We start from the raw sequence: 17,133 nt of genomic DNA, 5'->3' as shown, positions 1-17,133 counted from the left end.
ATCACCTTAAGGGTGTTGTTAGTTTTTCACCCATGGCTTTACCATTTTGGACTAGTTTTGTTAAATAAATAATGACACGGTGTAGTATGTCATGTGTAGTTGTTCATCTGAGGTTTTAACTTATAAATTTTAAGACCTACCAAGGACCAGATGATTTTTTATTATGTCCTGATACGAAAAAACATGGAATTAAATAGGGTTTCCTTTCTTTTTCATATGATATAGCCTATATTGTGTATATACCAAGTTGTATTTGATTTGGCAATGGGTTTGTTTTTATGTATATAGTTATCACTCTATTGCACTGTGGATTGCAGTGTGTTTTTGTAGAGTTGGGCCATCCTTTCTTACAACAACACGGACACTTAAAGGTACTGTATAGTTCACCCAAAAATTACAATTCCGCCAATTTACTCACCCCCAAGTTGTCCCAAACCTGTATGAATTTCTTTCTTCTGCTGAACACAAAACAAGATATTTTGAAGAATGTTGGTAACTTAACAGTTGATAGGCCCCATTGAATTTCTTCAAAACATCGTAACTTTTGGGTGAACTATTCCGTAGTAGCACGTTTCACGAAGCTTGACTTCACAGTACTTTTCCCACCATCCCTAATTGGCTAGTTGCACGCGGCCGCCATGTTGGATTTCCAAACAGCGAGTGTGCGGATAGACACTTCCGGTTTCGCATTACGCCTGGTGCAGGGAGCCGGAGAAAGCCGAAAATGATCTCTTATAGTTGTTTATAGAATCAATTATATCACTTAAAATATGGCAATGACAATTAAATGCACGGATGCATAGTCAGATTAATGAATGAAATACAACTGTTCAGAACAGAAGATTGTATTGGACTCATGCTGCATACTGTAAATATAGAGTTACAACTACGATTAGAGTTGTTAAATAAAATACCCCGTGATCATTCACACGTTTACCTTGTGATAGGCTACAATTTATCTCCATAAATACTAGGGGTGTAACGGTACGCAAAAATCACGGTTCGGTACGTACCTCGGTTTTAAAGTCACGGTTCGGTTCATTTTCGGTACAGTAAGGGAAAGAAATGCAAAACATTAAACTGCTGGTTGTTTACTATAAACTTTTTTTTAACAATTTGTTTACACTTTTTTAAACACACTTTTTAATAAAATATAACGTTAGGCTAATAAATAAAAAGATATAATAAAAAAAAAGAATAAGAAATAAAATACTGCTGCAAAGTTCTCCACTAAATAAAATACTCTCAAACCAATATTGGCCGTGACGCTAGCTAGCGAGAGGCTGGGCTAAAGCGAGCGTGCGTATGTGGTGATCTTTATTTATGCAATATTTACGTCCGAGCCCGACACGAGAGTTAAAATCCAAAAAAATGTTCTCATATTAATGACACATGTACGTTTGTTTGTGTGGAAAGCCCGCTTTTAAAAGAAAGGCATTTGGAAATGTCCACAGATGAGCGCATCAGCACTCTTAACGCAGGCGCGCTTGCACGTGTTTCGTTGTCACAGCAACATAAACAAATTTCCGCACACAGGAAGACAGATGTTATGGTAATATTTTACATGTATTTGAATCACAAAAACGATTAATCAGATTTAATCAGTGCAACGCGGAGACTTCCGACACTTAATATGTTCGTGTGGAAACTCGGAATTGACGTATGTTCCGCACACAAAACTAGCCTAATTTACGTGAAAGATTGCATTCGGTGCACATGTGCACCGTACCGAAAGTCCTGTACCGAAACGGTCCGGTACGAATACATGTACCGTTACACCCCTAATAAATACTATTTTCTCAATTCTGCGCATATATTCTCACTTACAATTGCTCGATCAATATTATCATCACATATTACATAACATTTACATTTTTAACTGTAGGTACCACAAACAATTTAAGTTTGTGCATATTTTACACGTAGTAAAATACTGTATGTGCTGCTTATAAACACCAAACAGCTAATGATTTATGAAACAGTATGCTCTTTACTCATCTTACTTGCACAAAATAAATGCAGTAATAGAAAGCATAGAAACGCACAGGTGAAATACACTGAAGATGATATGCATTTAAAAATTTGGTAGGGTTGAAGTCATCCGTCCGGATCTTCTGCATCCACTCAGCCCGTACCGCAGCGTCAACGGGGAATGCATGAAAGCTGACTTCTTTGTTGTAACGTGACGAAACAGTACATATAACGGCACACAACAATGAAGTGCTGAGGCTGTCACCCTCTTGAATCCTAAAAATACTCATTGTGAAAAATTATCTCTCAGGTAATGGAACTCGGTCGCTGTTGACTCTTGCTCTCTCTGTCAGATCACCGGAAGTTTTCATCAGAAGTACTGGCCCGCACACTCAGGGTTCGAACGTCAACGGTCGCCATATTGTGCCCGGAGCGAATTGACCATGCTTTTCAGGTATGGTTTAAAAAGGGATTTATACTGATATAGATACAGTGGGGAGAACAAGTATTTGATACACTGCCAATTTTGCAGGTTTTCCCACTTACAAAGCATGTAGAAGTCTGTATTTTTTATCATAGGTACTCTTCAACTGTGAGTGACGGAATATAAAACGAAAATCACATTGTAAGATTTTTAAGTAATTAATTTGCATTTTATTGCATGAAATACTGTATCTAAATGTATGAAGCCTAGTAAAAAAAAAAAAAAAAAACTACAACAACATTTCAGTACTCTTTTCACTTTCCCACTCTCCAAATGATTTTCTCAGGGAAAATGACTTGGGAAATGTAATCTCAGAAGCAGTCTGGCAGTGTCGTAGTGATGACGGGTGTTATTTTGTGACTAATTGACTGAGAATGAGAACGTTTCTATACACACACAAAAAAATGTAAATAAAAGTATACTGCGAATTACCATCCATGGAATGATACTGTGACTTACCATCCATGCAGACGGTGTAATAAACCACGAGATTAGTGCTACTGAATGTAATGTAATTGTTTATGAGAAGACAACATAATTATTGAGCTAGCCTTCTCGGCAGTCAAATTATAAAGCAGCACAAATGAGGAGAAAATGTCACTGACCGTTTGCGGAGCATCAAGTCCCTCAGTGGTCATATCTGTTCGCTCCTGTTCCACTAATCGCTTCAGTTTATCATGTTTACAGATTGAGCCTGCCAACTACACACACAAAAAAAAAATACAAAATAAATACAAATCATCGTTCAGCCCAAATGATCAGGCTGTTGGGCTATAAATATAACACTTTATAATAAGTATACAGTAATAAAATACTTACAAATCATTTGCAAACTATTAGTTAATAGGGCTCAGAACCAGTTCAAGGAATAAATACAAAAACCGCAGGTTAGTTTAGAACAGCTACTATTCATGAAATATATATATATATATATTTTTTTTTTTTTATGACTAAACACCTTGTCAAAGTTAGTATTGTGGCTTTATGTATGTTCAGACACTTGTGTGTGTCATTAGGGGCTTTCGCACCGGGTAGTTCTAGGAACTTAGTTCTAGGAACTAGCCACCATTGTACCCCTAGGAACATTTTCCTGGTTGCATTCGCACCGTCGGTAGGAACCATAGACAGTATATGGACACAGCGACCCCATAGATTTCAACAGAGAAAAGTGAAGCCCATTTGAAGCACTCACTTCCTGATCGCCAGGCGAACTGCGCAGACTCAAACTGAGCTTGATGACGTAGATGTGACAAGAGCAACGTGTCTGACAGTTGTCAGTCTTCTAGTAGCTGTGCCGAGAGAAATCTGAATCATTCCCTTTCGAATCTCGCAGAAACGGAAAGCGTGAGTATTAGCTGTCCATGAGCTAGCAGCAGGATCAACTTTATCACTCTCTATGGGCTTCTCCCTTCACTTTATGCCTCCACGTCCCCCCGATTGCTTGCGAGCTTCTCTGCCGGTCTATACAGTAATTTCTCTCCTGTGCGTGATAGACCTCCAGATAGTCGCGTGGTTATGACGCAATCGTTAGCCTATTTTTACAAAAACGGCTTCTACAGGGCCATAACGTAAGATACAAAGTAATGGAGCATTTTATACACTGTCGTGTTTCTTTAGAAATAAATAATGGTTAATTATTAATAAAGATATAAAGTTATTCGCTGTCAAAGTGACGCCAAAATGAATGGGAGTCAATGGAATGCTAACAGCAGGTGATGTTCTGCTACAATGGCGGCCCCCGGGGAGGCTTCAGTTTCCGGTGAATGGACCGTCACCGGTGTGACTTTTAATTTGACGGCGCGGCGGACATTTATTTTGATGATGCTGAAAACACCAGAGCCTGAGCACACAGTGCTCGCATTCTCAGTGTTCAATAGTTTACGTTTTGTCTAACAGTCCTGTCTAATACATTATCAGATAGAACAGTTATACAAAGAAAGTAGACAGTATATGAAAATATATTGTAGCCTTGTGGTTGATGTCCAGTGTTGCTAGCTGAGCAGAAATACAAAATCATGTTTGGCTTGGTCCCCTCAAGGTTGCGTTGGATTTTTTTCCTAAGTGTAAAGATTAAGAGGCCCATCTATCATGTTCATAGAGTTAGTATGTGGAGTAAATATATAGGCTATAATCTGTGTGTTTAACACAGCTTTTTTTAAAATGGCATGTGCTGGTGTTTCGCGTGCGTTCGGCCAATCAGCGTACACTAGCGTCACTGGTAGTTCCTTTAGTGCTGGTTTAGACCCTACTCTGAAGTAGGAGCTAAATTAAATTAGTTCCTCCAAAAAGAGTTCCTAGAACTAAAATAATTCCTAGTTCCTGTGGACAAAATCCCGTTACTTCCCCCAAAAGTACTAGGAACTATGAAAAGGTTCCTCCAGTGCGAAAGCCCCTATTATATTATTAAAATTTTTCCAAAATTAAGCTTGAATGGAGTCACAAGCTCTTAGTATAAAGTTCAATTCAAGCTCTGGTATAAAGTGTAGACAAAAAAAATAAACAAAATTATATATATATAAACCATTTTCGGAACAATAATAGCCGCTTTCCGACCGGAGGGATTTTTGCAGTTCCTAGAACCTAACGTCCCTTTTTTTCTCGTGTTCAGACTAAGTTGAGGATTTTTTAGTTCCTCAGACCGTAGTTCCTATAACTCTTTCAGTACCTAGTCTAGAGCGAGGACTTTTTTAGTTCCCTTTCCCTAGGTCTACGTTGATTGGTTCAACTTATAAGTCACGCCCACAGTCAACACTTGCAGCGCGCTGTCTGCCATACCGCCTGTGTGTTTTAGCAAACATAACGGATTCAACCAATTGCTAATGCTAGCTTAACTTACCCGTCGTTTTGTTTGCTTCCTGCGCTCTTCTATCTTCTTCCATCATATTACTTAAGATCATATTATGCTGGAGCCTTCGTCTTCTGTGTTTCTCTGTACAGAACTCAAGCATAGTCTTTAAACGCCGCCGTTCGTACTCCGTTATTAAGGTCCCGGTAAGGCAAAACAGGAACATTCCGATAGCCTCCAGTGTTTCCCCTAGAAATTTTTCCAGCTGCGGTGCTGTTACGTGCCGGAGGTTGTTACCAAGCCGCACGCGTGGGGGTCCGGGGGCATGCATCTCCAGAATATATATATATTTTTAATTACCCCTTAAACCAGACTTCTGACAAGTTTTGTGGATAGAAATGGACATTTTGAGACATACAAATATGACATACCACCAACAGATTCAAGGTCTGATTGTTTGTTTTAAACCCAAATAAGTTTCTTCTGTTGAAAATAAAAGTTATTTGGAAGAATCTGGGTAACCAAACTGTTGATGTACCCCAGTGACTTCCATAGTATATGTTTTTTCTACTATGGAAGTCAATGGGGACCAGCAACTATTTGGTTAGCCACATTCTTCAGAATATCTTCTTTTGTGTTCAGCACAAGAAAGAAATTAATACAGGTTTGGAACAACATTAGAGTGAGTAAATAATGACATAATTTTTATTTTTGGGTGAACTATCACTTTAAGGACAAGCGGCAGCATGTTTAATATTACCGGTATATGCTACTGTCTCTTTAAGACCTGAACACGACGCGTCTAATATACACGCATTTAACGAGCAGATTTTCTCTACATTTTCTGTTTTCTTTCACTTTAGACATAACCAACTTTGTTTATGTAAACCTTGTGTGTATTTGACAGTATATTAGCGCAAAAAGACTCGAAAGATAACTTATCCCAGTAACCAGGCGCTGATTTTGTGAACTGCAGTGTCCAGTTCCTCTGTGTTAACATTTGATGTGAATATACGTCGCAACGGTCGCGTGTTGATACGGAGGCGTCTACTTTTACTGTTGTGCTTTTACAGTGTGTAAGTGAATGTCGTATTACTGATCATGTGAAGATTTTGCAGTGGCGCTGAAATTCCAGAGGCGGCGCTGCGTCGCTACTGAATACATTGTAGGGGACACACTGGCCTCCTCCATGTTGGTTTGTTGTTGTTGTATGTGGCCGCGCTACGTCTAGTGATGACGCCATAAAGACCGTCGCCGTGCTTGCATCACTCCCTTACCCCTCCTACCAGTTCCTATGGCCACTTGGCCAGTGCGAATGCAAACAGCAAAACCGAGTTTGGGGGAGAGTAGTTCTTAGAACTGTTTAGAAGTGGACAGTTCCTATAACTAAGTACCTGTAACTACTTGGTCGTAAAGCGTCTATAGTTACAGTGCACGTTGCATGGACAGACACGTTAAAATACTGACTCTGTTCATTAGATTTTTTTTTCCGCTTTAAGCCCTGTTTATGTAATTAATTCATAGTTAATATATTGTAGTCTCTACATTGATAATATATGAATAGGCTATATACAAATAGTGAGTTATTCATTGTCACTCTACATATGAGCTAATTAAACAATAATAATTGTGTTGATTAAAGAGTTAGATCATGCTTTTTATGCTTTGTTGACAACATAACTGTAAATAATTCCCAGAGCTAAAAAAAATGTTAGCATGGAAAGTCCGTAAGCAGCAAATTAAAAGTTCAGTTTTCAAAATTAAAAATCCAGAAACCAATGTAACGTGCTATAAAACAGACGATATATTAAGGTCGTTTGAAATCTACTATAAAAAATTATATTCTCAACCAGAAGCAGCGGACCCTTCCATTAATGAAAATTTTTTGGAGTCTCTAGACTTACCATCAGTAGGACTTACACAAAACAAACTGGTAACACAAGAAATTACAGAAGCTGAAATTGATAAGGCCATATCAAATTTAAAGACAAATAAAGTACCAGGGGGGATGGGTATCCAGCAGAGTGGTAACAAAGAATTTAATCAATTATTAAAACCTATGTTGTTAAAATGTTTTAACCATGTTCTTAAGGGAGGAGAGACTTCCAATATCCTGGAAGCAAGCTATCATATCAGTAATACCAAAAGTTGGAAAAGATAAGACGGAATGTGGGTCATATAGACCTATTTCGGTTTTGAATATAGATTATAGATTATATGTTTACTCCTTTCATTTCAACCATTGGATAGGATTTTAAAAACGGCTGTTGTATTTTCACTTCTGACGAAGCGCTGTTAAATATAAGTGAAAAACTACGCCACAAAAATAAAATGCTTTCTTAAAAAGGCAAAAGATCACATGCACGTTTCCTTAATATGATCGTTAAAAACCAACCATGCGATGGAAATGCGGGACATTTTCTCAATATGCGACGTGCGGGACAAGGGGTGAAAATGCTGTGCGGTACAACGCAAAGCAGGACGGGTGGTCACCCTAACCCCCTGGGGTCGGCAATCACGCCGGCGTGATTTGCGCAATTTTTTTCACACAGCAGCTGAATAGACTTAAAATACTCCGTCAGTTATGGTCATACAGACTTAATAACTATGAAAAAAGAATCTGTGAAATGTCTACTTTTGTATTTGTCCACTTACAATCAAAACAAAACGTTGTGCTTTCTGTCTCTCCGTCTCGTGAACTTTTTTTTCTTGAGCACGTCTCTAAACAAACAAAACTCAGCGAATACTTGTCACATATTTGTGAGCTCTATATATTTATAAACATTTAAGTGTGTAGTTTTAAATGATCTGATTCAAAACTAGGGCTGAACGATACATCGAATTTTCATCGTCATCGCGATATGAACTCCCGCGATGAACACATCGCAACAGACAGCCTGACACGATGAATAATGCCTGGTTCAGATTAGCACTAATTTACACGTTTTTGACTCCTAAAATCTTGTCGTGGACAAGAAACATGTCAGACTACACGTTGCTTTCCGACCAGTCATCGCGTGCCGTCACACACACACATTCACTCGCAAACAGTCACTCGCACGCACAGACACACAAACACACACTCACTGTCCCTCGCTCACTCGCTCACTCACGCACGCACGCACGCACACACACGCTCACACTTTCACTGGCGCACACACACACTCACTGTTGCACTCACTCACGTCTCGCCTCGCTCACATATTCAACCCGTCGTGGAGGACCGTTAAAGAATTAAACATGCTATAGTCTTTCTGTCGTGAAGCATCGCAGACGCGACGTAGGTTGTCGCCCACTATGACACACTATACGATGACACGATCGAATCTTGCGTCCCGACGCCCGTTGTTATTACGAATCTCCACGACACCCATACGCCAAACAGATCGTGCCAAAATCGTGTATTCTGAACCAGGCAGGTAATAAACCTTTGACCTATCACGCAAAGAACCTATTGAAGCACTAAGACATGGGAACAGTATAGTTAACAATCACATTTATCGCAAGTCATATCGTCATCGCAATATTAAACAATATTATCGCACATCGCAGCTTTTTCTCATATCGTGCAGCCCTATTCAAAACAAAAACAAATATTCTCTGTTTAAGTAATTAGTATAAAACCAACAAGATATCCAGTTTCTCTAACCCTTGCTCATTAGTTTTAATGTGACCACACCCACAAAACATATAGAGATGCAAATTGTCCATGCGTCGCGCGAACGCGCCCGTTACCTCAACAACAAAGCACCGCCAAACTTTATCAGTCCTCTGCTGTCGTCGAGTTTGGAAGACACGCTGTGAGATTATTGGATTTACATCAGAAGAAGAACGCGATTTGAAGACAAGAACGATTCTCTTACGAGAGATACTCTCGTACTGCGTTGTCTAGCAACGCATTGGGGAATATCCTTTTCCACGAGAATACTGAAGCCAAAAATGATCCTTAATTTTGTATAAATGTAAAACGCATTGCCGCAGCATACAGACCTAGGCGAGACAGCTCGCGCGCCGATTGGCTGCTATGCGGGCAACTGCTTAAGCCTATCGAGCGAGACCTTGAGTGACGTCACACCCAATGAGGGCACTTCGCGCCCTTCCGCGTCACGTCCTGCCGAAACGGGCGTGGCTTAGGTCTATAAAATGCGCTCACAGGCTTATGTTCTCTGATTTTTAATCCTTCAAGCGAAGACATCACATCGCTGATCCGAGAAGAAGCTGCGCCGTCGAAGAAGCAACTCAGCGGAAAGAGTCGAGAAGCTGCTGGCCTCGCCGCCTTCATCGCCTTCCAGCTGCGCTATCCGGCGCCTATATCCTTTTCTTCAAAACTGCTCTTTGTGTGTGTGTGAGTTCGCCGGCGCGACTCACGCTTTGTTCTAAAAGAGTAGCGTCTTTTTAAAGATGCCTTCCTGCGGCTCGTGTCGAGCCACACTCAGCGACGGGGACCGCCATGTCATCTGCGCTTCCTGCCTGGGTGAACAACACGCGGCTCTCGCTCTCTCTGATGGCGGCTGCCATCACTGCGAACTTTTGCCCTAAGCGACTCTGAGGACTCACTTGGCATCGTTCCAGGAGCCCGTGTTTTCCGCTGTAGTGCCGCGCCGTAAGAAGCGTCGTGCTCAGCGGAACCCCGAACCATCTCCCAGCTGTCAAAGCTCGCCGGTGTGCCCGCGAGCTTCCTCTCCGGCTTCTTCGTCGTCGATTCCGGACGGACAGCGACCGAAGCCTGCCGCCGCTTCCGTCGCCGACGCGGATGAAGTCGACGCTATGCTGCGAGACGGGGATTCCTGCTCTATCCTGGTGTCCGGCAGCGAGGATTAGGCGAGCTCCGTGGACCTCGCGCCCCCTGCCCGTGCTTCGACGGGAAAGAGAGCTAGCATCGAGGCGGAGCTTGTCCGCGTGCTCACTCAAGCCACGGCGAGCCTTGGCCTTGAGTGGTTTTCTTGTGACCTTGCTCTTCGCGCTTCGAATTCTGCGGCGCAGGCCATTGGACGGAGTATGGCGGCGCTCACCGTGTCTGAGAGGCACCTCTGGCTCACGCTCTAAGACATGCCGGATGCGGAGCGAACCGCGTTCCTTGACGCGCCGCTTTCCCCTGCTGGCCTCTTTGGAACCTCGGTCAAGGATTTCACCAACAGGTACGGTGAGGTACAGAAGGCGACTCAGGCGATGAAGCACTTCCTTCCGAAGCGCTCTAACTCTGCAGCAGGCTGTGCGAAACCGTCTGCTCAGAGTGCTCAGCCTAAGTCTCCGCCCAGCGTCTCATCTCAACGCCGCCAGACGCAGAGCTCGAGACCGCGCTCTCGATCTTCCAGCCGCCGCCCCGCGCGGCCCGCGAACGAAGATCGCGTTGAAACCTGAGGCCCCGAAGACATCCTAGCACTCCTAGGAAAACGACGGTGTTCAAGTCCCGCTGCTGCCGGACCTTCACCGAAGTTTGCCGCTCGTCCAGTCCCAAGAGAAGTGACTGGTCCAGTGTATATAGCAGCCAACAAGCCTGTCTCATTGCCCGCTTGCCTGCACACAACAGCCGTTTTCACGGCTACCCAGATAAATCTTTTAAAGAGCATATTTTCTGGTGTCCCGGCCACGGCCGATGGTGTTTCATGTGTAGTAAGACTGCCCACTGTAATGTACCCATCCCTACACACAAACACAGCCCCACACACAGGGCCCGTGCACATAAAATCGACCCAGTTCGATTGCGCGTTACAAGTAGCACACGTGCCTACTACCCAGTGCCCACTAATGCTACCTCCTGCTTATCGCGCGGTTTCTGTAAAAACGAAACCTGCGTGCAGGCGCTCTGCTCCGCAGAGCGATGCTATAAAGGTGGTAAACGTGCCCGCTCCCCCGCGCCCACGTTCCCACACAAGCACCACGGTTCCTACGGAGCCCGTCCAGCCCTCCCTCTCCCGGTTAATTACTGTCGAGGGGTCGAGCGCGGACATTCTGCCCGCTGTCATCAGCGCGGCCCCGGCCTCGGATGTTGCGAGCGCGACATTTCTGTCACAGCTCACAGAAGCCGCTATATCGCGAGTCGATCAGAGCGCGCTTTTCACTCAGCCCCTAGCTGCCCGTGCAGATGCATGGGCGAAGCTTCCCGGGGTCTCAAAATGGGTGCTAAACATCATAAAAGAAGGCTATTCGCTGCAGTTTCGCCGACGCCCTCGCCGCCACGCGGCGCGCGTGGAGACTTCGGTAGATTCGAATGTAGCACACCTACTTCGAGCCGAAATTCAGAAACTTCTGAGAAAAGGGGCTATCGAACCTTTATCTCAGGATCAGAGCGAAGAGGGGCTGTACAGCAGATACTTCCTGGTACCCAAGAAAGACGGGGGTCTGAGACCTATATTAGATCTGAGGCAACTGAACAAAGCGCTTATGAAGTGCCAGTTCAAGATGCTAACGACCAGAAAAATCCTTGCGCATGTTCGCCAGGGAGACTGGTTTGTGTCAATAGATCTAAAAGACGTGTATTTTCAAATACAGATTGCGTCACGTCACAGGCGATTTTTGAGATTCGCCTTTGAGGGTCAGGCATACCAGTACACAGTCCTGCCGTTCAGCTTGTCTCTAGCACCCCGTACATTTACGAAGTGCATGGACGCAGCACTCGTTGCCCTCAAACTTCAGGGCGTTCGAGTGCTGAATTATTTGGACGACTGGCTCATTCTAGCCCAATCTCACTCAGAGATCATGGCGCACAGAGCCCTGTTACTGAGTCACCTCGAGAATCTCGGTCTCACAGTAAACTGGGAAAAGAGTTCGCTATTCCCCAGACAGATTAATTCTTTTCTTGGAATAGAACTGAACTCGCTGTCAGCTCGTTCCGCTGCGGCGCTGTACTCCCTCTAAAGAGCTTTCAAAGGATGCTGGGTCTGATGACCTCAGCATCATCAGTCCTCCAGATGGGCCTGCTGCGCATGCGCCCACTGCAGTTTTGGCTCAAAGTGAGGGTGCCCTGCAACGCGTGGGCCACCGGTCGGCTTCGCCTCAAGGTCAATCAAGCTTGCGTCGCAGCTCTGAAACCTTGGAAGTCTAAAGACTGGTACCTTTCAGATGTAAACCTGGGGACTTCCTCGAGACTGAGGGTGGTGTCTACGGACGCATCCAACGCAGGATGGGGAGCGCTGCTCGAGGGCAGACCGCTGTTTGGCCTATGGTCAGAGCGGGAGAAGCTCTTTCATATAAACTGCCTCGAGATGTTAGCAGTGAGCAAAGCGCTCACGCGCTTTCGTCCCCTAATTGCGGGTTGCCATGTTCTGATACGTTCAGACAACATATCAGTGGTATCCTACATAAATCGCCAAGGCGGCCTCAGGTCCCTGCTGTTATACAGACTGACCAAATGCCTCCTGATATGGGCACGCAGCAACCTCCTTTCGCTGAAAGCAGCGCAAGTGCCAGGGCACCTGAACGTCAGACCAGACGTACTGTCCAGGAACCATGTTCCGACAGGAGAATGGTCGCTGCACCCACACACAGTAAAACTGTTGTGGTAGAAGTTCGGCAGAGTGGAGGTAGACCTGTTTGCGTCTTCAGAGAACGCTCACTGTCCAGAATTTTTCACAAAAAGCAAGGACGCCCTGGCCCACCAGTGGCCTCGCCGTCCTCTTTATGCTTTTCCCCGTCTCCCTCCTGACCCAAGTGGTGGAGCGGATCCGGGAGGAAGGATGCTCAGTGCTGCTAGTAGCGCCGCTCTGGTTGAATCAACCCTGGTTCCCAGCTGTGATGCAGTTAGCCAGCACCGCCCAGTGGCCAGTGCCTCTGAGGAGGGATCTCCTTTCTCAAGCAAATGTTTCGATTTGGCATCCTCACCCGGAGCTATGGTCCCTTCAGGTGTGGGCCATCAACGGGTATCCGCTGACCTCCTACAGGGAGTGCTAAACACGATCACGCAAGCTAGAGCTCCGTCTACGCGACGTCTCTATGCGTCTAAGTGGTCAGTATTTTCTGGTTGGTGCACGTCTCGTTGCGTGTCACCCCCAGACTGTGGAGTGGCAGAGGTTCTATCCTTCTTACAAGAGCTGTTGGACAGAGGGAGGTCCCCTTCCACGCTCAAAGTATATGTGGCAGCCATAGCGGCGTTCTCTGAAACTGCGCATGGCCAGTCCATAGAAAGGAACGATCTAGTCATTCGGTTCCTTAGAGGAGCTAAGAGACTTAATCACCCCAGACCTCCCGCAGTTCCCATTTGGGACCTTTCCACGGTGCTGGACGCCATGAAGGGTCATCCTTTTGAGCCTCTTCAGGAGATTGATATGAAACACATGTCATTCAAGACGGTGTTTCTCCTGGCTCTCGCTTCAGTGAAGCGCATTGGGGACTTACACGCGCTCTCAGCGAGTGCGTCGTGCATGGAATTTGGGCCTAATGACTCGAGGGTCATACTCAAACCTAAACACGGTTATGTTCCAAAATCCCTAAATACACCGTTTAGGGCACAGGTCATTTCCCTGTCTGCCCTTCCGGTCACTGGGGAGAATGTGGATGAGAGTTTTCTCTGCCCGGTGAGGGCGTTGAGAGCTTATGTGTCGCGCTCGTTTGTTTTTAGACAGACGGAGCAGCTTTTTGTTTCATTCAGTGGGCGTTCTAAGGTACTAGCCACTTCAAAACAGAGCCTATCCAGATGGATAGTGGACGCTATAGCTCTGGCGTATGCATCCAAAGGCATCCAATGTCCTTTGGGTGTTAGAGCGCACTCCACGAGAAGCATGGCTTCCTCGTGGGCTTGGTCAAGTGGGATTGCCTTATATGATATTTGTATGGCGGCAGGCTGGGCCTCCCCGTCTACATTTATCAGGTTTTATAACCTTGAGGTTCCCGCCTTACAGGCCAGGATATTATCGGTTTAAACTGACCGAATTTGATTAGACTGAAATCTCAGTCACTGATACATGGCTATGTTAAATAGCTGGACTGCTCTGTGCAGCCAATATTTGGAAGATGGTGGTTGGAGCCCACTTCTTTCTGGATTCCCTGTGAGTCCTGTAGGTGATTATGCACTATATGAACCCCAGCTCAGGGCTCTGGGTCTATGGTGTCGGATCCCTGCATACACGGCGTTTTACATGGTGTTCCCCAATGCGTTGCTACGACAACGCAGTACGAGAGTATCTCTCGTAAGAGAACGTACTCGGTTACTAACGTAACCTCGGTTCTCTCTAGAGAGAGGAACGAGTACTGCGTATCTTGCCGTGTATGCGCTCTGGTTGTTTCGCTTTTAAAAATCAGAGAAGATAAGCCTGTGAGCGCATTTTATAGACCTAAGCCACGCCCTCATTGGGTGTGACGTCACTCAAGGTCTCGCTCGATAGGCTTAAGCAGTTGCCCGCATAGCAGCCAATCGGCGCGCGAGCTGTCTCGCCTAGGTCTGTATGCTGCGGCAATGCGTTTTACATTTATACAAAATTAAGGATAATTTTTGGCTTCAGTATTCTCGTGGAAAAGGATTTTCCCCAATGTGTTGCTAGACAACGCAGTACTCATTCCTCTCTCTAGAGAGAACCGAGGTTACATTAGTAACCGAGTACGTTTTAAGGTAAGAAATAATTCTGAATTATATTAGTGTTATTGTTGCAACTTCACATTGCCATTGAACTGTTGCTCGATGCTTCAGTGAATGTTCCCTGCACGCGCTGTGAGAGTTTGAGTCAGTCTGTTTGAAAAGCAAAACGCACCAAACATAGGCTTCATGGTTTTTACTCCAATCTCATTTCATAACGTCATATCGATTGTAAACATTTGAAGTAACATATGATAATCAATATGTTTTTCTCTACTGTAGTGTTACTGAAGTGTTCCTTTTTAACGATGCCTGCTATACTATTGTTATTATTATTATTATATTCAGCCCTGCAGGTATATGCTAAATATATATATATATATATATATATATATATATACATATATATATATGCGAGTGTGTGTGAGTGTATTTTGGAAATTTTAAAAAGGAATTTTAACCAGAACAAATCTAAAATGTATTCCCAAGATCATGCAGCCCTAGTTTCTCTTGATATCAGCATGTTCACAGGTTTTTTAGATTTTATTTTTTATAGGTACTATTTAATCGAGAATAGTAAGAAGAGTGCTAGAGCTTTAGATACTATTTTGGATGCGCCTAGCCTAGTGAACTCTTTACATGAGTCGGTTCCGGCTGAAGTAGAGCCCGTGCAGCAGGGCAGATGGGTGACAGTGAGGGATCGCTCTAGTCGCAGATAAAAAAAAAAACACTTTTCCATTCCGATAACAAATCGATTTGCCCCGCTAAGTGAAACACCCACTGAGAATTATGCTGATTGTGCCCTGGTAATTGGTGATTTGATCACACGGAACGTGAAAATAGAGACACCAGCCACCATAGTCACATGTTTGCCGGGAGCCAGAGCGCCTGACATCAAAGCAAATTTAAAAGTGCTGGCTAATGCTAAACGTAAATTCTCTAAGATTATTATTCACGTCGGCACTAATGATGTTCGACTCCGCCAGTCGAACACATTAATATTAAATTAATATTAAAGAGGTGTGTGAACTCGCAAGTACGATGTCAAGCACTGTAATTTGCTCTGGCCCCCTTCCTGTTCGCAGGAGTGATGAGATAGTTCGTAGATTGTGTTCACTCAATGGCTGGCTGTCTGGGTGGTGTCCGCGAAATAATATATAATTCATAGACAATTGGAAAAGTTTTTGGGGCAAACCTGACCTGTTGAAAAGAGATGGTATTCATCCCTCCTGGGATGGTGCTGCTCTTCTCTCTAGTAATTTGGCTCATAGTCTTAGAGATAAAACATGACAATCTGGGGCTCAGGTCAGGAAGCAGACAGACTGGCTTAACCGACCGTCTGTTAGCGGCCTCACGTCACCAAGGTCAGATAAACCCCATCACATAGAGACTCTTTCACCTAGATATCATCATATAGAGACTGTGTCTGTTCCCGAATTTGGAAATCCAAAAAATGTTCAAACCCATCTAAGGTTAAAAATGTAATTGATGTTCAACAACTGCAAACTGCTGTGTTTGACAGAAACCTGGCTAAAACCAAACGATTACATTGCTTTAAAGCTAGGATCGGTAATGTTGGAGAGCTAGCCAGATTTGAAAGTGGCACCTCTTCTAAGCTCCGCCCCCTCCTGTCAGTGCTCCGTCCAAAGCTACGCCCCCCCCCCCCACAAACATGAACGCGCATCCACATTTGGAGTCAGCTGCATGTACCTACCAGTGATGCGCGGGTTGATCCAAAATTAGCGGGTGCCTGCGGTCACCCGCGGTTACGAGTCATCCAAAAATATTTTTAATGATATTCGGGTCGCGGTCGGTCGGGTCGTTTACCTTTGTAATTTATATAGTACTAGACACAATGTTCTATGAAATACACAGGTCTACACTTTGGCTGAATGCGCGAGGATGACGCACGAGCAGTCTGCAGATGAAAGTGGGAAATCCTTATTTACCTTTGGAATGTTGAGCGTTATTAACTTTTGAATAAAAGCTGACGCGGGAAAAAATGCCCGATTTCCCAACGCGTTGAACTGAGCAATGCCATTGTGCCATTTTAATAGGCTACTTTTAAACGCATATAGCTCAGTAATGTCAGTTTTATGTATTTGCTGAGAGGGGGCGGGGTTTTTGTTGGGAAAGTCCGGGGAGAGACGCACACTTCGATTAGACTGGATAAACACATGCAGCATCTTAATTGTTAAGAAAATGAAACGAAATAAATGAATAAATCAAGCCTTTATTACAAAACACTAGGCTATATCATACAGCATTCTGAAAAATGCGCACCCCTAGTTCCTCCGTCTATGGCCCATGACGCGATGAGCATTTACTATAGCTACTTTAAAAAACGCGGGTCAGGTACAATATTTTCTTTCTCTTTTTTTGCGG

At 44.3% G+C, this 17,133-nt stretch overlaps 1 protein-coding gene across 7 annotated transcripts in view; it reads right to left on the bottom strand.

The window, feature by feature from the left end:
* The window catches only part of LOC307007292 (centrosomal protein of 95 kDa-like), a 276,695-nt gene that overhangs the window by 73,800 nt on the left and 185,762 nt on the right, over positions 1-17,133 (bottom strand). For 5 of the 7 annotated variants that reach the window (XM_079629107.1, XM_079629108.1, XM_079629113.1 and 2 more), the window contains one exon: positions 3,061-3,156. The exons of the other annotated variants lie outside the window; for them this stretch is intronic. In XM_079629107.1, the coding sequence (XP_079485233.1) occupies positions 3,061-3,156 (96 nt within the window). The remainder of the gene's footprint in view (positions 1-3,060; positions 3,157-17,133) is intronic. 7 annotated transcript variants of the gene reach the window in all.

This window comes from Phoxinus phoxinus, assembly GCF_949152265.1.
Source record: "Phoxinus phoxinus genome assembly, chromosome: 11".
NCBI classification, from domain to species: Eukaryota; Metazoa; Chordata; class Actinopteri; order Cypriniformes; family Leuciscidae; genus Phoxinus; species Phoxinus phoxinus.
Note: the sequence above shows the minus strand (reverse complement) of the source record. Positions and strands in the feature narration are given on the sequence as shown.